Source organism: Drosophila serrata, unplaced genomic scaffold (assembly GCF_035046125.1).
Source record: "Drosophila serrata isolate PLE 108 unplaced genomic scaffold, ASM3504612v1 contig_245, whole genome shotgun sequence".
NCBI lineage: Eukaryota > Metazoa > Arthropoda > Insecta > Diptera > Drosophilidae > Drosophila > Drosophila serrata.
In genome coordinates, this window is record NW_028257143.1 from 208389 (window position 1) to 232374 (window position 23986).

General features: G+C 43.8%; 2 protein-coding genes across 2 annotated transcripts in view; both read left to right on the forward strand.

The window, feature by feature from the left end:
- IA-2 (tyrosine phosphatase IA-2) overlaps positions 1-10309 on the forward strand; it is a 40576-nt gene extending 30267 nt beyond the window's left edge. Inside the window, 8 exon segments of the mRNA XM_020955098.2 lie at positions 23-885; positions 888-1575; positions 1643-1726; positions 1790-2405; positions 2468-2689; positions 2754-2951; positions 3016-3182; positions 3505-10309. Coding sequence (XP_020810757.2) covers positions 23-885; positions 888-1575; positions 1643-1726; positions 1790-2405; positions 2468-2689; positions 2754-2951; positions 3016-3182; positions 3505-4060 — 3394 coding nt within the window. The 3' untranslated portion in view covers positions 4061-10309.
- Positions 10310-21392: 11083 nt separating this feature from the next.
- On the forward strand, positions 21393-22336 carry LOC110185986 (cytochrome b5 domain-containing protein 1). The gene is made up of 3 exons (XM_020955009.2): positions 21393-21629; positions 21688-22053; positions 22118-22336. Exons 1-3 carry the CDS (start codon positions 21483-21485, stop codon positions 22250-22252), a joined length of 648 nt encoding a protein of 215 aa, XP_020810668.2. The 5' UTR covers positions 21393-21482; the 3' UTR covers positions 22253-22336.
- The last annotated feature ends 1650 nt before the right edge of the window (positions 22337-23986 follow it).

Here is a 23986-nt window from a genome sequence, read left to right on the forward strand (position 1 = left end):
TGGTTAATTATCTTCTTCGCAGGACACCTCTCACCGAGGAACAGTCTCGTGTGTTGGCCACCATGCTGGAGGAGCTCCAGGGCGCCGGCCTAGGCTGGGACCATCCGTACGTCCAGTGCCGCATCCAGGGATCGCTCTTCTCGCTCCAGCGCCAACAGCAGCTTCCACCGAACCTGTGCGCCAATTTGGCTCCCGCTCCGCCAGAGTTCGGGGATCCGGCAAGCGCCATGGCCTATGTGCGCTTCACGCCGCCGGAACCGGAAACCGAACTCGATTACTACGAGCAGCCCAGCCAGGCGCAGTTCTATCCGGCGCTGAGGAAGAAGCAGGTGCGGGAAAACGATGCCAACGACATATACCTCAATCGGATGCTGCAGGATCGCCGGCCTCTGCGCCACGATCCCGGGGAGCTGGAGCACTTTGGCAAGGGGAACGGACATGGGCACGGGCATGACGCTCAGATGGATGTGCCAAGCATTATGGACACCTTCCTGGAAACCGAGCGCCAGAGGATCGAGCGCGAGCAGGAGCTGCGGCAGGTGGAGCAGGATGCTGACCGCCGGGCGGAGCAGCAGAATCGGTTGGAACTGTATCAGATTCTGGCCGCCTCGGAGCCCGATCCTCAGCCCTACCAGCGGAAGACCCAGGCGCCGGCGAATGCTATGGACCAGCTGGAGGCCATCGTGGAGCAGCAGCAGCAGCGCGAGCTGAAGGAACTGAAGCAGCAGCAGGAACAGCAGGAGCAGGAGAAGGCCAAGGCCCCGGTCTATGTGCCGCCAGAGGAGGTGAACGAGTCGAGTGAGCTCTACTTCCCGGACAACTTCGCCCCTTTCAAACGGGCCAGGGGCGGCTCGAGGGGCGGACTGGGACTGGGCGAGGTAGAGAACGACAGCCGAAGCGTTCCTTCTTCCGCGAATTGGCCGGCGAACAGGGATTGGTTCAGGAACCGCTTTTGAGCTTCCGACACGCCGAACCCGAAGTTGAATCCACTCCCGAGCTGGCCAAGCGACGTCCTCCGGCATTTAGCCAACTGGATCCGAACGACGTGGACGCCCAGCAGCAGGAACTGGCGTTCGAGTCGGGCTTGCTGCGGAATTCACTGACTCCACTCGAGGAGGAGGCCATGCTGGCCTCCAATAGTTTCGCCCGGCAGGCAAACAGCCAACGGGTCTATACCGAGGGGGGAATGCTCGTGATGCCACCCCAGTACGGACCAGATGCGGATGGCATGCAGGCAGATGAGCCGGAGAATGTGAAGCAATCGCTGCTCGCCAATATGCTGGGATTTGCCCGCCATGAGCGCCTCGATGTGAAGAAGCCTGGTCCGCTGCTGGGCCCTCCATCCCTTGGCTCCTCCGAGCTGAGCAACCAGCTGGAAACGGACAAAGCAGGAGCACGGAAAACGGACGGCAATGGTAATGGCAACAAGGAGGTGCTGCCCGCCCACATCAAGGGCAGTGCCGAGGACGACGAGGCTCACAAGAAGAAGAAGGTCATGAAGCAGCAGCACTCGGCCGAGGATCATGCGCCGCACACCGTTGACACTGAATATGTGCATGTGTTCGTCAAGAACCCGTGAGTCCACCTGCAGGTCCTTCCTATTATTCTAATTTCATAATTAATTATATTTTTTCGCTGGCAGAATTGACAGTTGGAACGATGGGCAGCGCATCATGAAGGAGCTGGAGCAAATACTACACATGCAGGGATACTTTTCTTATTTAACGTGAGACCCTCTCGAAATAACTCTCTTCTCAACCTCAACTAAGCTATCTTCCCAATCCCTTAGCGTTCAACAACACGAAGTCAGCTTCCGGGTGAACTCAAACAACCCCGAGCGCAAGACCGCCGGCGATGTGGCACGGACCATCAACGAGAACCGCGGCGTCAAGAACAACATTCAGAGACGCGTCGGGTTCTATGTGCTGCATGCCGGCGTTGGTGACGTGATCAAGGACCTGCAGGACCCGAGTGTCTCCTCATCCCGCATAGAGCTGGCCGAGCAGGGACCGGATGTGACCCACATCATGGCCTACATGTTCGCCGGCGCTGGTGCCGCCGCTGTGATCGTGATCTTTGTCACCTTGATCCTGATCAAGCGGCACGATCGCAAACGGGATAAGCTGGGCGGTCTGCAGTCGGGCATCGCGGGGGCGGAGACCTGCAGCAAGGATTACCAGGAACTCTGTCGTGCCCGAATGGCCGGTAAGTCGGGCAACGGCAGCGGCGGCAATTCGGCCGGAGGCGCAGCCGGTGGCTCCAACGAGCCGGCGCACAGTGGAAGGATTACATCGTTGAGCAAGGAGAACGAAGGCCGACCGCCATCTTCGCGATCTAGCACCTCGTCCTGGAGCGAGGAGCCCGCACTGACGAACATGGACATTTCAACCGGACACATGGTGCTGGTGAGTTAATAACTATTTTTGGTATATTAAAGCGGTGTTAATTCAAGACAATCCCTAAATAGTCTTATATGGAGGATCACTTGCGAAACAAGGGACGCTTGCAGCGGGAATGGGAGGCGTTGTGCCGCTATGAGGCCGAGCCCAGTGCTCGGGAGGCCGCCTCCCAGCCGCAGTGCGCGGGACTGAACAGACCCGGGGCTCCCTTGCCGTACGATCACTCTCGCGTTGTCCTCAACCATCTGGCCAACGCTGAAGGACTGGACTATGTAAATGCCTCAACGATTGTAAGTATATCTTAGCTCAACTCACAGAGATATATTCCTGATCTAAAATTATTTACGTTGACAGACCGATCACGATCCACGAGCCCCCGCCTATGTGGCCGCCCAGGGTCCACTACCGTCGACCTTGGCTCACTTCTGGCAGATGATCTGGGAGCAGGGAGCCGTTGTCATCGTGGCCCTCTGTCGACTGCAGGAGAACGGAGAGGTGGCTTGTGCGCGCTATTGGCCGGAAGAAGGTGCCGAGGTCTATCACATCTATGAGGTAAAGACAAAGTTAATATTGCTATATAGTAAGCCAATTAATGTCATTTTGGTTTAATTTACAGGTTCACCTAGTTAGTGAACACATTTGGTGCGATGATTACCTCGTACGTTCTTTCTACCTGAAGAATCTGCGCACCAGCGAAACCCGAACGGTCACCCAGTTCCACTTCCTGTCCTGGCCGCACATGGGAGTGCCTGTCCAGGCAAAGGCACTGCTCGATTTCAGGCGGTAAGAACTTAGATTTAACATGTAAATTGAACACAAATACTGAAGGTGCTTAAGGCAATAAGAAGAATAAGATGGGAAAGTTAAGGCTCTCTTGGATGCTTAATGCATTACATATCTTATTCTTAATATTGCCTTTGGTATTAAAGATATCATAAACTATAAAAGCTAAGGGTAACAAATGTTGGGACAGTATTCTTGTTAGTCGTATTTCCAATCTTTAAATATATAATATAATAGAATACTTTTAAAATTCATTTAATATTAAAACAAAAGGTTTGAGTCTTCCATTAATAAATTTATTTTAATGAATTTAACTTCTCAGGAAGGTGAACAAATCCTACCGAGGACGTCGCTCCTGCCCCATTGTGGTGCACGGAAGTGCCGGAGGCGGTCGAACTGGTGCCTACATCCTGTTGGACCTGGTCCTGGAGCGGATGAACAAGGGTGCGCGTGAGATCGACATTGCCGCCACCCTGGAGCACCTGCGTGACCAGCGGGCGGGTGTGGTGGCCACTCGACAGCAGTTTGAATTCGTGCTGATGGCCGTTGCCGAGGAGGTGCACGCCATCCTAAAGGCCCTGCCGGCGAACACGTCCGGCGAGAAGCGGGAACTGGACAAGGATCCCGTGGTGGGCGGTGGCAACAGCAATTCCAGCAGCAGCAGCGCCACCAAGGAACCGCTCAAGGAGGACAAGGCGCAGGAGGCCGCCGAGGAGGAGGCGCCCACCAGCAGTTCCAAGGCAGCCGCAGCTGCGGCCAAGGAGAAGGAGAAGGAAAAGGAGAAGGAGCAGCCGAAGGATCAGTCCCAGCGGAAGGAGTCGAAGGGCGCGGAGCAAAAGACGCCGGCCAAACCAGCGAAGCAGACAAAGACGAAGTAATCCAACCCGATCCAGGATCGGGTTGAAGGTTAAGCCTCAGGTTAAAGATGATTGTTGCAGCGTTTCGGGGGTCTTTTCGTTGTTTCTAGTTAGCGAATTTAGTTCGACTTTGAGTTGGAGTGAGCACTTGGAAGGTTCGAAAAAGGCTTCACAAGGTTGTCAGTAGTAGGACGTTATCGTAGTTGCTTTCGCGAGCAACCTTATTCCTCAGTTAATGTACACCAGCGTCGGGAAGCACATGGTCCCCGGGATGGGGGTCCTCCGGAGCGCAACGCTGCCCCGGACATGCACCAGCCCGTCTGATCCGGAGTGCGTCCGAGCGGCGTGATCCCTGCACCCCGGCGACGATGTGTGGCGCAAGCTACTATAGAACGCACGATATATGTATACATATAGAATATTTGAGTGTTAAAGGATATACAAGAAATATTTACATACAATACATACTTATACTTATATACATGTCTAGGTGTTAAGCATTGATTCAATTATGGAGCATTTTACTTACGCGTACACTAATCGATAACCGATATTGGCATATTCAGCGTTAAACTCTATTGATGTGCTTGGAAAGCAGACGAAGGACAAACAATCGAGCTACAAGGTATACATATGCCAAGCCAGACCGAACAGAACCGAACAGAACAGAACAAACATATACCTAATCACCACACTGGACATGGTCAGACATCAGTACCCACTCCAGGCACCAGACACCGGACACTAGACACTAGCAGGATTGCACACCGGAAACCAGAACATATGCACACCTTTACAGGTGACAGACACAATACATACATACACATACATATATACAGAGAAACACTGAGAAATGCAAAATTTGTACCTTACAAAGTTCTATATATTTACAAGACATGGAAGGACGAGTTTGGTGAGGAGCAACCTATTGATGTGTATGACAATTAATTATACAAGGTTATAACCGCACTCTTCAAAGTATATTTGTATACAATTATATTATTCATATACAAAAGCTACGGCAAACGTCATTATCTACATACATATGTGTATCTAGCTAGCTAACCATGAGTGTGCTATTGAATCAAGTATCGTTTTACCAGACCATATGTACGTGTGCTAAGTCAAGGAACAAGAGAGCAGGATATCCTCAGTTATTATCAATCGCTCCCTAAGCTAAGGCCACACTTTTTGCCCTTCGCAGTTGATGAATACACCGCAAGTTATATATGCATATATATTATAGTATCTACCCACTACTTATTAGTATGAAAATGTCAGAAATGGCACCGCAGCTCCCTCCTCCTCCCGCCAGTCCGCGTCCGGCCCTAAATATACGATCCATTCTGACCAACAAAAAGGCAGCTAGGGGCTTGGGGCGGACTGGGCCACCGGGGAGAGGTCGGGGCTGCGTGTGCGGTTAGGAGTATGTGCCACAAAACAAGCTACTGAACTTACCGGGAAAACAAAAATATTAAAAAAATCAACAAAAAAAAAAAAAGAAACCGTTTAGAATCGCCAGAAATGGAAACTAAACACCCAACACAACACGAAAACACTAATCAAACCACAAGATACACATCCCACTCAGGCACGACCCTCGAACGGATAAAACGGACTAAACAGGAAACGAATCAAGCGAAATATATCCAAAAGAATCACACGGTACTATGTGGTCGGGAGACTCGCCTCCTCGTCCACATGACACGCTACACGATACACCCCAGGGGACAGCCACAAAGATACAAGTGACCAGCGACGCGATCCGACGACACCTGCGGATGCTGTTGCAGATGCAGAGGTACCTTCGATTAGGCCAACGATCAACCAAAAATATGAAAAACTTCAAAAATACAAAGCTCAGATCGATGAGGAAAATGATGTGCAAGTGCTGCTAAAATAGCAGAGAAAATATTACAAAAAAAAAATTAATAAGAAAAGAAAATGTATCAATTAATTAAAGATACTTACAGTTTTACGTAGCAGTTGAACTTAACCATAATGCAAATGAGTTATCGTAGTTCGAATATTCCAAGACGACAAAGATAAGATACATTTCAGCTAAACTTAAGCAAGAAAACAAAAGAAATACGAAAACGAATAGTTATTATCTCGACGCAAACGACTTCTTTGTTAACATATTCTTTGATTTTGAACGTAAAAACACTACTCTCACACTACACAACAAATAAAAGCAAATGAGAACAATATTACAATAACTGTGGCAAGTCCGAACAACAACTGGGGCTTGCGAAAACCTAAGCGAAATTATTAACGTGGTAGAAAGAAACAAAAGAGAAAACTATGAATATATGAGCATAATTAACGATTACTGTTTTTAGAGCAAAATATTTAGTAGTGAGTTTTTCGATTCATTTACGAGTACTTGACGCAACGTTTTTTCAAAGTTAATTAAATACAAGTAACAAGCTACAACAATTTCAATTCAAATGTTCGACGAAGAAAATTAAATAAGTGTACTAACAGCAAAAGCGTAATGTATATCGTATTATATAATATAAAGGCAATTATTGATGTATATTTCGACATAACATAACCATAAACATAACCATACATATTAATGTTTAACGATTGACGAGGAAGAAAACAACAACCATGCGTAGAAAATTAAACGGAACTTACACATAACAATTAACAACTAATATAATATGACATAATATAATAATATTTATGCATAATTGTCTAACGGACTTCTCCATATTATACTATTGGATAATGTCGCATCTAATTGAGTGTAAGGACCCCCATGTACGGGGCAAGTACACACAAGCCAAGCATTTCATCATTTCCCCAAAACTATTTTCTTTGATGGTGTAACATAGATATACAAATATAAAAGAGCAACAAAGGCAACTATAAATTATTATTTACTAATAATACAAATAAGGCAATGGAGATATGACGATGAAAACCGCACCGAGGTAAATACAATTATTTGCTGTCATTCAAAAGTCACAGCAAGGATGTAATAATGCGACAGGACGTCGACAGGACGAACCGACTGCTGGGACGGAACACTAATCCCTGGCCGTCACTTGTCCCGACTCCCTCCAGGGCGACGGCAGATCGGTTTTTGGTGGCCAACAAACTCCGGGGTCAGATGGGACGAGACGAGGATGATGGGGAGACGTCACCTACCATAGACCATAGACCGACCGACTGACGCCATGAACCCAGGACGACGCATACAAAATGGTTTGAGTTCCTAAACACACGCAACCCGACCAGACCAGACCAGACCAGACCACAACCGGGACAACCCCAGACAACGCTGTATATACGCACATCTCTATCTGGACGAGCAGATGATGAACCTGACCCGATTCCGACGACTCCACACTCACCACCAACTGCAACTGACCGATCGGACGGAACTTAGTCATAGGCCTACGTAATGAGATTCTAAAATAACATCGGAGTGCGAGGGACACACACTGACCGACCTGTCCCTCCCCCCAGAGGCAACCATCGGGACAGGGGATCGAGCCAGGAGCGACCTTTGACTGGACAGGACGAACAGGAGATACGCGAACAACTTATCAATCAGGCAACCTGGAACTTGAGAACTCTGTGTTTTTGAGGTTTCGGTTCGATAAAGAGATTGAGTTTGGTGTCCGCGGATGATAATATACAAATACAAATAAATACGAAATCAAATACACATTGGGATCGACAGCCACAAACGGATAGCTGTCCAATTCAATTAACTATCGAGTAAGCGAATCAAATAAAAACAAGAGCAGGCTTTCATACATTTTTGGGAAATGGAAACCCAAAAGAAATAATTATCTGACTAAGTGAGGCATTTAGCGGATAAGCGAAACATTTAACAATATCGATGTGTATACAGAATATATATGCTACGTACAGAAATATATACACATATATCTATTTAGCCACTTGGCAAAAATTTGTGTTATTAAGCAAAAAAGAAAACAAGATACGAAAAATACATTGAGAAAAACCAACAAAAAAAAGGTAAAATCCAGCAAAAAATTATGCTGGCTGAGGCCACTAATATCTAAATGTATTAAAAAGTGAAAGCGTTAAATGATTATTGAACATACATATATGAATCAATCGAGAGCGAAAACAACAAAAGCAAACAAAATAAAACAAAACAAAACACACCGACACAGGACGATGAGAACATGGAGCATACCTATTAAAGGTTTTTTGTGCAAAACTTAATTAACCTATGCAATTTAAGTGTTTTAAACATACATATTACATTAACGAGCTACAATTATTTATGAGAATTATATAGCAAACATGTATACCTACATACAAATATATATACATAAATATATGAATGTTATTAACCACTTTGAATTTATCAGAGTCGCAGACCGAAGATATGCATACCTATATCTGAATGTATCGCGCCATTGTGTAATATGCGCTACAAACAAACAAAAACAAATTGAAACCACATAAAATACATATATATTATACTGCTGCATGTGTAAATTATATAAATGTAAATTAAACAACACCGAACTAAAGTGAAGAAGAAGAAAAACGAAACAGAACAAAATGCGAACAATTTTCGATGATAAACAGCAAGCAGAAGAGACGAACAAGGACATGTCGTTGTTGATCCGGTAATAATTACGATTACTATTATAATACAAGCTAAAAAATAATAAAGAGACCCTTAAAGAAACTGATCCTGAAGCTACACACAACCCTTGGTTCCCCCTTTGTCCCTTGTCCTTTGTCCCTTGCCCTTTGCCCAGTGTCCACACTGTCTGTGTCTAAAGTAAGAGTTACCGAAAAGCTTCGGCGCCCAGATCATAGATTATCTGTCTCTGGTGGGGGCGGCACAGGATGTCGCCTCCGAGACTCACTGAGAAAGCAAACACCAAAAGCAAATCCTATCAATCCGAACAGGTACTGTACTATTAAATAGCCTGTAGAGTTGCTTATACATGAACTGCTACTACTTAGAATGTAATCTAACTAACCATAGCTAGTTACCTATTTTGCACACTGGCACGCTTTCCCACTCGGTTAACGCCCCATTTAAAAACACGCATGATTTCGATTTCAAAACACTCCTCCCTCTTACTAACTTATTTTGTTTAATTCTAGACTCTTGAAATAGTTGCATGACCCCCTCCTATGACGCAATCTATCTGCTTTCTTGAACACATGATAACTGAGATCCTGAATCCTGATCTCCCTTTTGATTATGATTATTTCAGAACTTCGAGTTATGCCTGCCTTTAATTCCTTGCCACTATGTAATTACCCAATAAAAACTGAATATTAAATGGTACAAAAAGAATACTTTTTGGTCAGAATTATGGGTACGCTGCAATGGGATGTAAATGATGATGATTTCGTTTGCTGTTAAATAATCATAATCAAGTATTGCTCAATGACAGGATAAGCAGATAGAGAGATACATTAGAATATGCACACAACAAGTTAGAGCCAGTACAGGCGGATTTTACACTGGGAGAAAGGTTAGTTCATGTCTTAGGTAATTTAACCCAACACAACAGCAATTATCCAATGAATAGAAGTTTTTCGGTTTTAACTGGGACAAAGGTAAACAAATAAAATAAATGCAAGTGCACAGCAGATATGCACTGGGAGAAACACTTTTCGTCACTGCAAAAAGGAGCTTCAGTGTCTATGGAAATAATAATAAAATATTATATTTTACACACAAAATGTTCAAAACACCTCTTCTTAGAGCTAACACATATACTTAATCTGCTAATTAACAATTTAATAGATCAAAGTGCATGAGGTCTTTTCAGGCAACATGTTTAATAGCATTTAAACAAATCTATGCACTGCAAGAAACATTTTATAGCGTTCCGCCTTGGGCTCTCCACAACACTACACGAGATGATCACGATTAACATAAACACATAAAATGTCACACAATCGGTTGCTTACAGCGCTTGTGCTAGAAAACAATTTGGCATTTGGTCGACCCAAAGACAAAGGATAATGAAACTCATAATGAACAACAAACTACGATTTGTCACTCACAATCGAGGGGACACGCACTCGAACACTTTGTTTCGCTCCCTCCAAGGGGGCTTGGCTTCTAAGCCAACTTAAATATTCAATAAATAATATAACCACCAGTTACTTACAGTTTAATATTTAACCAATTAACCACAAATTAAACACAGTTAAAATGTTCAATATACATACTTACTCCAATGTTTACTCTATGTGTGAAAAGCAAGCATTAAAAAATCGAAAAAATAGAGTGATAAAACTCAATTCACGATAGTTTTATTTGTTATTGCGAGGTGTGGTACCGAAAAAGTTGAACTAAAAACAAATTATTTGGGGCACTGTTGGCTGCCAGCCCTTCCAGGCACACGAGACCATTGAAATAGATATTACAAATTTAATTACAATACAATTCCAATACAATTTCAATAGGGAAAACTAGTATCATGTTCTTATGAAGTTTATTTGGATGAAGGTCAAGAATCACTTTTAACGAACTTAGGTTTGTACATGGACATTAACTATTAGTATATAAAAGATGAGAAGTTTTTGGATACTAATATTATATGGATTAAAATAATGTTTTTTTTTTAATATTGAATTATTTTTATTTATTGATTATGCACTTCTTTAAGACAGTTATTACTCTCTTTTTACATTTGAGTATTTAATATTAAACTTCTTAGTAAACATCAATATTTTAAATTTGAGTGCTACATAATTTGTATTTATATTTTTTAATCTAAAGTTGCAACTTTAGTAATGTAAATAACAGTTTTCACTTTGACATAAAACTTGTAAAAAACAAAAGATTTTCTTATCCTTGCATTTGATATAAAATACTCATCTAATATTGATACATTTAAAATCAAATTAAATTAATATGATTGATTTTGAGAAAAGAACGCAGTATTTCGTTCTGTGTAGTCTAACACTGCCCCGAAAGTAGACCAACATTAGACGCACGATTATATCCTGTTTTGCCTACAATTCCATCCCTTTAGCGATCGATTTTTCCTTGGCAGTCCAGCCACCCAGCTGCCACGGCGCTTCAAGCCGAACTGAGCCCAATCTCAATCCCAGTCCCAGTCCCAGTCCCAGTCCGAATCCCACCCAGAACAATGGCCAGAGCAAGTAGAATAGAATAAAATCGGGTCACAGCCAATTTTATACGCCGGCGGCACCAGCAGCAGCAGCAGCAGCAGCAGCAGCAACAGCAACAGCAGCAACAGCAGCAGCGAAGCGACGCCGCCAAAAGCAAAGGTGGCTCCGTTTGGTGGTGCGTGTGCTCAGTGGTGTGCTTCGGTGGTGTGCCGGTGTGTGTTGTTCGAGTTTTCGATTTCATTCACTTTTTTCAGTTTCAGTTTTTGGCACAACACATCATCGCCGCTGGTGGACGTTTCTGCTCGCCTGGTAGAAATGTCGGAACATTTCTTTGAAATGCCGCCTTTGATGATTTTCCGCATTGTGCCGCCGCAGCCGCTGCCACTGCCACATCCACTTCCTCCGCTCTGATGATGATGTTTGCCGGTGTTTGGCCATGGCGGGCATATCAATTTAGGGGAGTGGCATGCGTGACGCTTAAGCGAACGAGATTATAGACCTCCTCCTTGGTGCCCCTTTCCCTTGCCCCTCGTCCCTCGTCCCTATCCCTATTCGGATCCCCTCCTGGATGCAGGCGGCGTTTCCTTTGTTGTTGCTCCCAGCTCAGCGCTGGGCGTTGCCTAACAGTAACAGGACCAGGAGCCGGAGCAGCAGCAGGAGCAAGGCAGGAGCAGGAGCCGGAGTCGTAGCAGCCACAAGGAGTTGCGACGCTCTCTGCCGTTTGGCTTGCAGCCGTTGATTTTTAATGAAAACAACAATCTAAGAGCCATTACGTGGACCGCCCTTGCCATTGCCCCGAGGGCGATATGTGTGCAGCATTAACCCATTTCCACCCGGTGCCAGCGAGTGTGGGAATTTCCGTTGTGTGCTTGCACTTATTTCTTTTTTGGCACCCCAAAGTGAAAGACGAACAAATCGTATTTCTGGCACAGAGCCAGGTGTGCACACGGAAAGCCAAAATAGTTGAAGCGGCAGCCCACATGACTTGCTTGACTGGGTGCGAACAGGGACTCAGGATAGTGCTGGGAATCTATGAATACCAACAATAATTTCGATATAATGAAATGCATTGAAATAAAAAAAGTGTGAGGAATTTAAATAAATATAAAACAAATCTTTACAGCTGGAGTATTTTCCTATTATTATTACTAAAATTATTTCTTAAATCTAGAAACAATTTTGTAATTTTTATTAATAATATAACTTATATTATTTAAAAAGTTGACTCACGTCTTGAGGCCTCTTTCTGAAACGGGTTAAGGTTTCTTCTCATTGGGCATTTATCAGTCCGACGGCGACTATGACTGCAGCCAATTGCCTTGACCAGGAGGTGTGAGGAATGACGAGGGCACCTCTGTGGTAGGCGGCGGCAAGGTTCTGAAGAAGATTCGACTGGTAAATGCCATAAATAATATGCTGAAGGTGGCAAGGTTCACCGCTCTGCAATCAGTGGGTAAATATTAGATTTCTTAAGTTACAAATTACAGGATCCCTGATTTTATTTATTTTTCTGAATCGAAAATAAATATATCCCTTAGAAGTCTATACACCCTTGCTGTTGGCAGTTGAATTATAGGATCATATCGGAAATTGATCATAACATAGATGAAAATACTCGCATTCCTTAAATCGATATTTGCCCATATTTTTATATGAAAATTTGTTCGACAAATCAAATTTTAAAAAACTCATAACTATGCTAAAAAAACAAATATTTTAATTCGGAAAGGGGTCCTATGTTAGTTTTCGGTAGGTTAATAATTCTGCATATTCAGTTTAAAATTTAAGAAAATTAAAATTTTTGTCAATTTTTGACAATTTTAATGATGTAAGCCCTTATAAAATTTTGAAATTTTGGAAAAATTTTTAAAATTTATTTATTCACCTGACATGGCTGGATCGACTGGGCTGTTGATGCTGATCAAGAATATATATGATTTATAGGGTCGGAAATGACTCCTTCACAGCGTTACAAGCTTATGACTAAAATTATAATACCCTACGACGATATATTTGTTTTATGTTTAATTTTTTAAATTTTATAGTTAATAATTTTGTTTATTGATAAGTTTTGTATTTTTTGTTTAGTATTTTTCATTTAAATTTAAATTTTAAAATGAAACAAAGCGCCATCTATCTCTAACTAGCTAGAACCTTTTAGCCAGTGCTGCCCATTACCACCATTGCACCTAGCGCCAAACGGTATTTGCGCTTACTTTTCAAGCTTCGGAAGGTACCCCAGAGATGGTGCTTTCCACATGTAGTACCTTAGGTGCTGTCCCACAGAGATAGATGGCGCTTTGTTTATGTTTTTTATATACAATATAAATTTAATTAAATATTACTTAAGTACAATGTTTTCAAGAAAAAACAAAATTATACTTCGATATTATTTAAAGTTAATATATTCTAAAATATTTTCTTGGTCCTAAGTGATTTTTGTTCTTATTATATTTAAATGCACTTAATTAAATTGAATTTAAATACAGAACAATTAAGGTGATAGCCACGATCAGATAAGAAAGGAAATCTGTTTAAGTGTCTTTATTTTATTACTTTGAGTTGGTCCATATCAACACTCAATATTTCCATATTATATTAGTTCATTGATTGTTTTTGTATAAAGTGTTTCAAGAACACCAAATAAAATTTGGGAAAATGCATCCGAAGAGCGACCCCGAAAGAGACCGCGAAATGAATAAAAAATTAATTCTCAAAATTGAATAAATTACGCGAATTATGTAACAGGCGAACAGCAACGAGGGGAGAAGCAGCAGGCAGTCGCAGTTGCAGAAGCAGAAGCAGACGAAGGAGCTGAGGCAGAGACAGAAGCAGGAACGGCGGCAGCTGGGAAAACCGCTTAGGAGCACTCACATTCGCTCTCTCGCACATACACACGTTCGCTCGCCCCGGGAAATGTTTTTCCCTCAAAAAGTCAAAAAGTATTAAGTACGTGGAAGAAGCGGCACTCGAGCAGATAAAGAAAGAGAGAGAGCAACAGAGGACGGGGCGGGTGAGGGGGGACATAAAACATTTTCCACGACGCTCGACACAGCGGCGAGGGGTGGCTTCTTGAGGGGGTTGCAACTGGATGGATGTCACACTATCGGAAAATGCCAAGAGGAGAGCGAGCAAGAGCACAGCCGCGAGAGGGATGCGATGAGTGTGTGGAGAATCATCAAAGGTTTGCCGCAGCGGCTTTTCCGGCTTTGCCGCCTTTGTGGCAAATCCTCAAAGGAATTTTCCGATATTCGTATCAGGCGACCAGAAACCGGCAGCAGGAAAACTTGACCAAAGAAAAACCAAGCGCAAACACTCGCACACACACACACAAACACACACACTCGACCCCGACATCGACATCGAATTTTCCGACGTTTTCGTTTACAGTTTTTTTTCTTTATTTCATTTTCGCTCGGGGAGAAAATTCGCTTTTCATATGTGGCAAACAGAGAGAAGCGAACGAAAAACACAGGCCATACAGCCAGACAGCCAGCGAGGCACACTTAACTTATCGATGGGAAGCTGCTGGCTGACGGCGATCCATTTGCCAGAGCGATATATGTGAGCTTTTCCCCAGAGCGAGCAGAGCGAGCCGAGTGGGCAGAGTGCGGCAGCGTCTTGCGGCAGGTTTTCCCGGTGTCGCCAAACAGTTTTCGTACTTGACACCGGCAATTGTAATGGATGATGGTGCGGTCATAAAGCAATGGGCGGCATTTTACGAGCTGGCAAAAAGCCTTCGGGCCGCTACCAAATTTGGCCGGCAATAAAAAAGTCTCATTAATGTGGCCAACAAAAAAGGCCTGACATAAACACGCGCATAAACCTAAAGTTTGATGAAAAGCCAACAAGAAGACGCACAAAGCGCGGACCAGCGCATAAATTTAGCCAGTCAATGGAATCGATTATCGCAGGCTCCTCCGCGATGATGAATTTTGAATCGAAAGTCTTTAGAGGGGGGAATAGGGAAGGTGGAAGCCGACGATGAGTGTGCAATATCGAATGTGTGGGGCCACAAGTGCCAAGGGGGATTAGGGATTTCCGATTTGGCAATGAAATGAATTGGAATAAACAAGGTGATACCCTACACAAGATATTTAGGAAAGTTTACTCATTTCTGGATGATAAAGACTATGTTTCTTAAATACTAAGCAAACATAAACTATTTCTCATTCTAATTAAACTATCTTTATTTATATGAACATTAAAGCAAACCCTTAGTCTTCTTAGATTCTATAGAAAACATTCCATAAGTACTTATTATAAAGTAAGTGGTATGCAAATTTATTTCTACAAATTCAGGATTTAGAAGTAAGTTAGTGCCTCTATCAGCAGCTGGTCCAGAGTGTGGTCTCCCAGCATCCCACAGACTATATTTGGCATTCCATTCCAGTCTGGAGGTGAAGTGTGAAGGGAAAACGGAGTGGAGGTGGCATATCATCATTGCTGAACCATTTGGCGCGTGCTCAAACACTGCTGGTTGGAAAAAAAGAAACAAATAATACACATTTGGCGAACATTTCGCTTTGTTTAGTCTGCAATGTGCGAGAGCGTGTTTCTTTTTCCCGTCACCCTTTTTGGCACTTTAAACAAATGTTGCGAGCAATCGTTCGGTGTTTGTTTTTGGTTACCAAACCATTTGGTGGGAGAAGATTCCATGATGTTTTCTGGTGGCTTAACCAGACGGCGTGGCGTCGAAAATATCTGCTCATGATTACAGTTTTGAATGCAGATGGTTAACTTTATGGAAATATAGTGGGAGAAAAAAAGGGTTCTTAGGGAGTACATTGTATATATAGTTTTAGCTACTTAATCACATATTTGAACTTTATTTTGATGCTTCTTTATTACCTCATATTCCCACTTAAACTGTACTAATTTCCCCACTAAATGAATTCCTTCACTTAATCGAAGTATTGCAAGAAAACACTTTAAGGGAACTGAGCGGAGCTGTTAACATCTTCAATTTGCTGCCCAAAATAAACTGCCCACAAATTGGCACTTGTTTTAAAATTCAATAAATATCAATAAAAATATTTACAGAGCAGCGAATTAAAAGTCGCATCATCAAAAGCGCTCCAGCCGCCCTTTGCGAGAATTCGGGGACTTGAAGTGCAGACTCGAGGCGGAGCAAGAACCAGAGGAGAGAACATTCGCACAGCGATAACGGTAATCATATTAACTAAGCGAGCGAAAGGCTTAATTGAATCGCCCAAAAAGGGCGGCCAGGGGCGGGGAACCGGTTGCGGATGCAGTCGAGACGATTATAAAATATGCCAACTGCTCCACGACGACAATGTGAAACGCCAAAAAGGAATTCTGTTTAATGGCAAAGAGGAACCGCAAGTACGACAGGAACAACAGCGATAACAATGGGTGCACTGCAACAAAAATATGATGATAATAAAGAATGAGACACTGAAAACTAATGTAACTAGTTACTAAAATTTACATTGAAAAAAATCTATTGTAACAGAGAATTTTAGAGCTACCATTTAGCTTCCATTTTATCAGATAGCTTAAAAATATGTTCAAGTTGTTGAGATTATTAAGGAATACTCTATTTATTGGTCATATCATACTCAGTAAAAAGCTCTATAACTTCCCAGCTATTTTCAGCTTTTAAAAAAAATCGGAATATATTTTTGTGGAATTTTTTTAACAGTGCAGTGACAGCAGCAACAATGCAAGCAATTAAGTGCCATGAATGGCAGGAAGTTTGGGGAGCGACCTTGCAATGTCGCAACGATGACGAGTTCGTTCGTTCGTTCGTTGTCTGTTAACTTTGCCGCCATTTGTCTGCTGCAGGTTGGTAACAGCCAACTGGCAACTACCAACTGCCAAGTACCAACTAACTGTTAACTGGGCCTGGGCTTGGCCGCCCCCAAGTGCATTCCAACATGCCATGCGAAAGTCAAATCTAACTGCATGTTGCATGCCACAGCATGACAAACTGCTTGTAGCATAGCCATCGTTGCCATAAAATAATGGCTAATCATATTGCAGTTTTAAGCTGACATTTGCATGGCCAGAATGCAGATTTCGCCAAGGTGTCGGCCACTAATTGCTGGGACACACTTTACCTCCGCAGCTGTGTTCTGTTATGAGCTCCATGATTGGACCTGGCCTTTCAGCGATGACCCGGAGAACAATGGTTTCAATTAGGACGGAATTAATTGGGAACTGTGTAGGGGGAAATGTTAGCAAACGAGGCTGAAATGGAAAAATAATAGGAATATTTTGTACATTACTTAGGCATATTTATGCACATATTAGAGCTAGATTAGTGGCTGCAGACGTCATGAAAAATGTATGTTAGTTGGGAGCAACTAGTTCAGTTAGATTTAATTATAAAGAACTTAAAACTTCACAATAATTGCATATGTAAGGATTGTAATAACTCAAGATTTCAGTTGTCATCGTGGGAACAGAATCACGTGAAAGCGTTGACTCTGCCAAACAGATGTTGGGTTTTATTGTATCCTACAGATGTAACATAAGCTACACCAATCTATTTTTCGCATATGTTGGCAATTTTACGAGTGTTATTTGAATAAATATTATGCGCAGGCGCATCGCCTCGGATCGCATGGGAAAGTAAATACCAAATAGGAACAGTTGTGCGGAATGCGATCCGAGGAGCAACCCTCGCACAGCATACGGAATACCGAATCCTGACAGCCACAACGCCCCCTAAAGCAACTAGTTGAGATCCTGCCGGGATCCGTCTAGGATAATAACAGTTGGCCAGCTAAATGTAGGGGGATCTGACTGATTGTATCTAGCCTTCTAATGAATTACGGCACACTTTTCAATTAGTTGCATGTTTATACAATAATTTTGATGATTCTCGAGAACTCACGGAGATAGACACCCTTCGATAGACAAAGGTCGGTATAGGGATAAGAGTGAGTGTCAGCTGTTGAATTCCGAGCAATACTCGAATGAGTCTGCGCGCAGGGTGCTAACTATAATGAAGCCACCCTGTGGTCGTGCTTAATTGTTAAACGAGAAACGTTGTTGGCGGTAAGAGAAGCCACAGAGAATTATGTGCCAGGCATGCTGAGCCTGCTGAAAGTGCATTATACTTTTAACAATGAGGGCAGGTCAAACTAGAAGTTGTTAAAAGTGTTTATTGTCATAGGTTAATACCTCTACCTATCAATAAAGTATATAGTTCATGTAGAACTGAACTGCTTGTTTACGGGGAGGCTTGATAATGTGATATTTGTAGCTCTTAAGATTAAGACAAATAAGCCTATCTTCTTTGCATCAATAAAGAAACCAATGAGTTCGTACTCAGTCAGTCAGTATCATTAAAGAATATTCTAATTGTGCCCACATTTTCTCAAGATTCCATTTAAGCGACGAAAGAAAAGCCACCTGAAGCTGGAAATGGCATGCACACTCTCAGTTAATCATGAAATTAAAATAAATTGGCGCCGCGCTTTGTCAAGGTGTCAAGGCAATCTGACAAATACGAGTATCTAAGAGCTGGACAACTCGTTTGCCTACGCACTGCGCACAATCCAGATTACAATTGGCAATTTGCAATTGCAATTTGAATGAGAAATCAGAAAAAACTGAAATTAAAAATATATCTGCAGCTGCGTCCGTTTTTGTGACACTTTTTCCGCTGAACTTGCCATTGTGGAAAACGAGTGTTTTGTGCCGTTTGGTTTTTTTATATATATTTAATTGCAGCCTCTGGGGGACGATGAGGATGGCGACGATGCTGGCCCTCAAGTGCACACTTCCTGTCATTTACATTAACAAAGTATTTTTCTGCTAGTTTTTATTTATTTTCACAATGCACTTAATGGGTTCTCAAAAGCATGTGCCATTGTTCGATTCGTAACGGGGCCTCGCCTCTGAACCTGAATCCGGATCGGATAGGATCGGATCGGGGCTGGAGTCTGGATGCGGAGATTGAGTCCCATTAGGGGACCCTGCAATTGCACTGTAAAAATGATTTCTTCGGGGGAAAAAATGTTTCCGAGAAGAGAGAGCTCTTCTATAGAAATTCTTTTAGGTACCTAATTTTTTCCTGCCGTGTAACAGCGGTTGCGACTGCGCGTGACGCACGTTCGGTGGTGCTTCGGGGTTGCAACTCGAGTTTGGGGTTGCTTTCAACCCGCAGCCTTTCCCGTTTCCATGGTTTATTTACCCCGCCAGCATTGTGCTCCTCGCTTGCGCCTGCCACACGCATTCTTGACCCAAAACCAAGGACTCGGGACACAAAGCCAGCTGCAGCTGCACTGGCACTGACACCAGCAACTCCTTGCCTGGCCAAGGATCAGGAGCTGTACACGCTGCCAGCAGTGGCGTGTCAAATGGCCAACCAGCTGTTGCCATCCCACAACCTCACAAATCAAAACCAGGCGGCGAGCAAACAAATTGTAAATGAGAAAACTCATCCGCAGCTCATTGTCCTTTCGCCGACATATGTGCAGCTTCACAGTTGACTTGGGTGCAATTAGCAGGACTCGCACCCTCGCTAGGTCCTTGCTGGCCACTGTTCACCCATGCAAATGGGCTGAGTGGTCGGCCAAGCCTAGTTCCTCCAGCAGCATTCTGGATATTTATGAAGTTGGTATCCCTTTCTGTTTGTGGGTAGCATTTGTCAACAATTTGATATTCGATGTAGCACTATTTTAATAGGGGTTGAACAAGTTTATTTAAGGCAATTTAAATACCAAAAATGGTGTTTGTTTTAAGCAAATGAATAATATTAACACATTGTGTAAAAAAGTATCCTAGTTTTAGGTGATGCGGACTAAAAACTCGTTTAAAGGAGAGTGTCTGAGACTGAGATCATGTTTCTTTCAGTATTTTACTCAAAACAGACATTACTTTTTATTATGAAATAAAATGTGAAGCACAATGCTCTTCCATTATATTGAACTCAGATATTGGAGTTTGCTTTTTACAGCTCATAAAGCCAGACTATGCCCCTTATATCACACAAAGAGTTGCGTGATAAATTGCCATGTTTTGCGGCTCTTATTACCGGTCCTGCTGTTGCCATTTGGCATTGGCAAAAAGGATGCAGCTTTCTCGTGGCAAGGACAAACAGAGAACGCAAATGGCAAACCCAAAATAATTGCCAACGGATGGTGTCTGCGGCTATCCACCAACAGCTGCTGGAACACTCCTTGCCCAATATTAAAATCCACTTAGAGTGACGCGTGGCTGGCAATTAAAGTAAACACTGAGTACCCGTAAATCCTTTTAGCACTTTATTGGTTTGCAATATGAGATGCCACTCGACACTATCCTACCAGGCTACCCCTGCTTACTCCTTTGGTGGCCCTGCCCCCTGTGTTTGGCCCAACTCCGCCCAGTTGCCATGGCAAATCCCTCGGCTCCTGTGTCTGCGCATGCGCGACGGAGAGTGGCAGCTGTGAATAGGGAACGCAAGCGACCCACCTCCAGATCGCCGGCTTTGTAATCCTGCGGAAGTTGATTTTATCACGTGTGTCCATTAGTTACCTTTTGGAAACCTAGAGCCACCGGTCGGGTTCAGAGGTCAGGCCATGGACCCAAAGGAAACTGAAACCCCTCGACGGAATCTACTTTGAATTTTCGTTTCGAACCCTTTTAGGCCCAACAGCTGAGGAATACTTCAATGACTGTCAGGAGGAAAAACATATAATGACTACAAGAGTAATTTAAATGTATAAGGTACCCATTTACTTAATTTATTTTTAGACTCCTTTGCTCGAAAGAATGCCTAAAAATATATAGTAACCAATACACTATCGAGAGTTCAACACTCTAAATACTTTAAATATTATCCCCAATTAATCAACCCATTAAGATGAACAATTTTAAAATGCTTTCCATTCACATTAAAAAAGCTCAATGATCTCAGAATAACTGGAGGCAAATACATATTTCAAAGTGCAGAGCACTCACGAATTCCGCTGACAAGGTTCCCATCAATAAGAATGTCTTCCGAGTGCGTCGAGTGTGTGTAACCCCGGAGGTTAGACGAAAAATGCCATCGGTCATTAATCTAATTTTTCCTATTTATGGCGAGCGATTGATGGGCCAAGAACGGTGACGGCTGGCGTCTTGACAATTGGCGGCAATTATGCAATGGCATCCCGAAAAGCCGACCAGGAATGGGAACTCGGGCTGCTCCGGCAGCTGGAATTAATTGGCCTGCCAGGCGGTGGCCCTTAGATGGAGGTCTGACGATAAGACCCGCTCCCGGGCAACGACGATGAGCAGTTGGCACCGCTGGAAAAGTCAGAATTAATGGGACGAGTCACGAGGCGACAGTTTTGCTGGGGAAATCAAATTACACTTCAGTTTAGTGTGAATCTGTGAAATGGGGCAGCCGATTAATAGTCTGCGATACTATCTCCGGGATGAGGTGGTGTCGCACAACCAGAAGGACGACTGCTGGGTGATCATTCACTCGAATGTCTTCAATCTGACCCCCATGCTGAGGGATCGACTGGATCACTGGAATCGCGTAAGCTAGCTTTGCTTTGCTATCTTTTAGATAAATTTTCCTTAAGGTACTCCCTTAGAACCTGGACTACCTGTTAGCATTCGCTGGCAAGGATCTGACGCACTTCTTCCATGAGAATGGCGAACCGCGAACAGAGATCTCGCCCAGCACTGGCCGGCCTAGAGTTCTCTTTCCGCCCATTCTGGAGGTGGCCGTGTCCGAGTTTAGTGGCACCAAGGGCGCCATGTGGAGCCAGGATCCCTTTTATCACATAGGCATGGTCACCAGGCGACCACGGCTCATACGGATTGTGAACACACTCACCGCCAAGACACAGTACATGACCGTGTGTGACGAGGACAGCATCTACGATATCCAGCAGAAGTACAAACAGCGCTACAATCACCATGCCGGCAGCTACGAGTGGCGAAAGTTCTCCAACGGGGTAAGTTATATCGTAAACAACAAGATCAAGTTGCATTAAGATTACGATGCTGTTTCTCCTTAAGGGTAAGGCCTGCAGTGTCCTGAACCTGAATGAAACTCTGGACGAGAACGGCCTGACGGATGACGAGGATAGCAATGTGGAGCTGCCGCCGCCCTCCATTTGGTTGTACTACACAGATGACCTTACCATCGCCTAATACTCTTGTTCCTTGAATGTTATTGTAAATTATTTGTTCTAGCTGCAAGTATAGCTCATTTCAAGCTAGAGTGAAGCCAGCATAGTTGATCGGACTGTTTTCTGGTATTTTGAGCAAATTTCAACAAATGTCACGGTCGACGGAGGCCGGTAATAAGTCAAAAAAAAAATGTGCAGCAGAATTGCTCAGGGTCGCACCTCCAGGCGAATGTGCGCCTTGCTGCTGCTGCTGCTGCTGCTCCTGATCGCGGCTCTAATTTATGCGGGCCGTTGGAGCTGTGAACTCGTGTATGACGATCGGGGTGTCTGTAGCTTTTAACCATTTTTATCTCTCCTTTTTTCCATTTTGGCTACGAGCACTGTCAGTGGTGGTACAGCGCCTGCAGCTGCCCAGTTGGCACGCGTTGCTCGCCAGGGGGAGTGATCACTGAACTGTGAACTCCACTTCATCCAGCGAGCCTCTCGCGGTTGGAGTTATGGGTCTTGGTTCTTGGAAGTAAGTGCTCCTCGGAACTGGAGACGCCCACTTGGCTGGGATCCCTCTCGCTCGCTCTCCATCCGGGGGCTCCGCTGGCTGGCTATCTTGAGCGCATAAATAATTAATTTCAGACCCATTTTGCTTAATAATTTTTTAGTTGTTTAATTGCAAACCTGTTTGTGCTGAGCCAGAGCTTTGGGTACGCTTCGGTTGGGGCCAGGCCGGACCATAAATGGTCTGTGGCTGTGTTCTTAATTTACATTGCGACAAAAGGGGCTCAAGAATCTGGCACTTGAACAATGTTGTGAAATATTTTAGTCGCAGAGTATGTGGGATTTTTGACAAGCCGAGGGGTTTGGCACCAGAAGGTCGTTCCAACGAGTCTGTGTGCGTATCTTGATCTAAAAAAATCTACAAAATAGACAATCTAATTAACCTCCGAGAGTCACACATAACGAGGCGCTAATAGGAAGTAAAACAAAGACTTGGATGAACATAAAAGCTTAAAACTTTCTACAAAAACACTTGGCTTAAATTATGTTTCGTTTAATGACTTTATATTTAATTAAATATGAGTTTTTTTTAGATTCAATTGCAATATTTCGCATACTTTTGAAATTGCTTTGCTTACAAAATACGAATTCTGTCTAAGATTTGTCATTTAGAGATGCATTTTCTAAATGTTTAAATCCACAGACAATCAAACCACTTAAAATCCGCTTCAAAAAAGAAACTATTAGCTAAGAGGAGACAGGCCCAAATGAAATCCGCCAAATCGAATCGATACCTAAGAACGTCTAGTCGAAGACATGCAGAATCTTGTGAAATTCTCCTACCTGTTGGGCATCACCGCAACCTCGGTGCCAGGCACCGCCATCGGGAGCGGATGACTCACCCGAGTCTGTGAACACGTTTGCGCCTGTCAGGGCCTGGGAAAAAGGAGCAATATCGAACATTGGGAACCTGCCGCCGCCGCCACCGCCTGGGAGGTGCGGAGGAGAGGCTGCCGCTGCGTAGATATAGATGCCTTCAAATCCGTTGCACTGGCTGGCTCTAGGGAATTGCGTTTATCGTTTGGCCAAACCAGTTTTGGCATTCCCCTACGCTCCACTCGACGCCGCTTTGTTCCCCTTACCCCTCCCCCCATGGCACTCACCCCCACTCGGGCGAGTTCGTTGCCTAAGTCTTTTGTTCAAAACGCCACAGAGTTCATTGCCTGTGCATATACTACGTGTGTATGTTTGTAGGTAAACAAAC

Coding starts and splice junctions, on each gene's coding strand:
- LOC110185986 (XM_020955009.2), top strand. CDS start 21,483: ATGGGGCAGCCGATTAATAGTCTGCGATACTATCTCCGGGATGAGGTG. Junction 21,630..21,687: donor GACTGGATCACTGGAATCGC/GTAAGCTAGCTT, acceptor GTACTCCCTTAG/AACCTGGACTACCTGTTAGC. Junction 22,054..22,117: donor GGCGAAAGTTCTCCAACGGG/GTAAGTTATATC, acceptor TTTCTCCTTAAG/GGTAAGGCCTGCAGTGTCCT.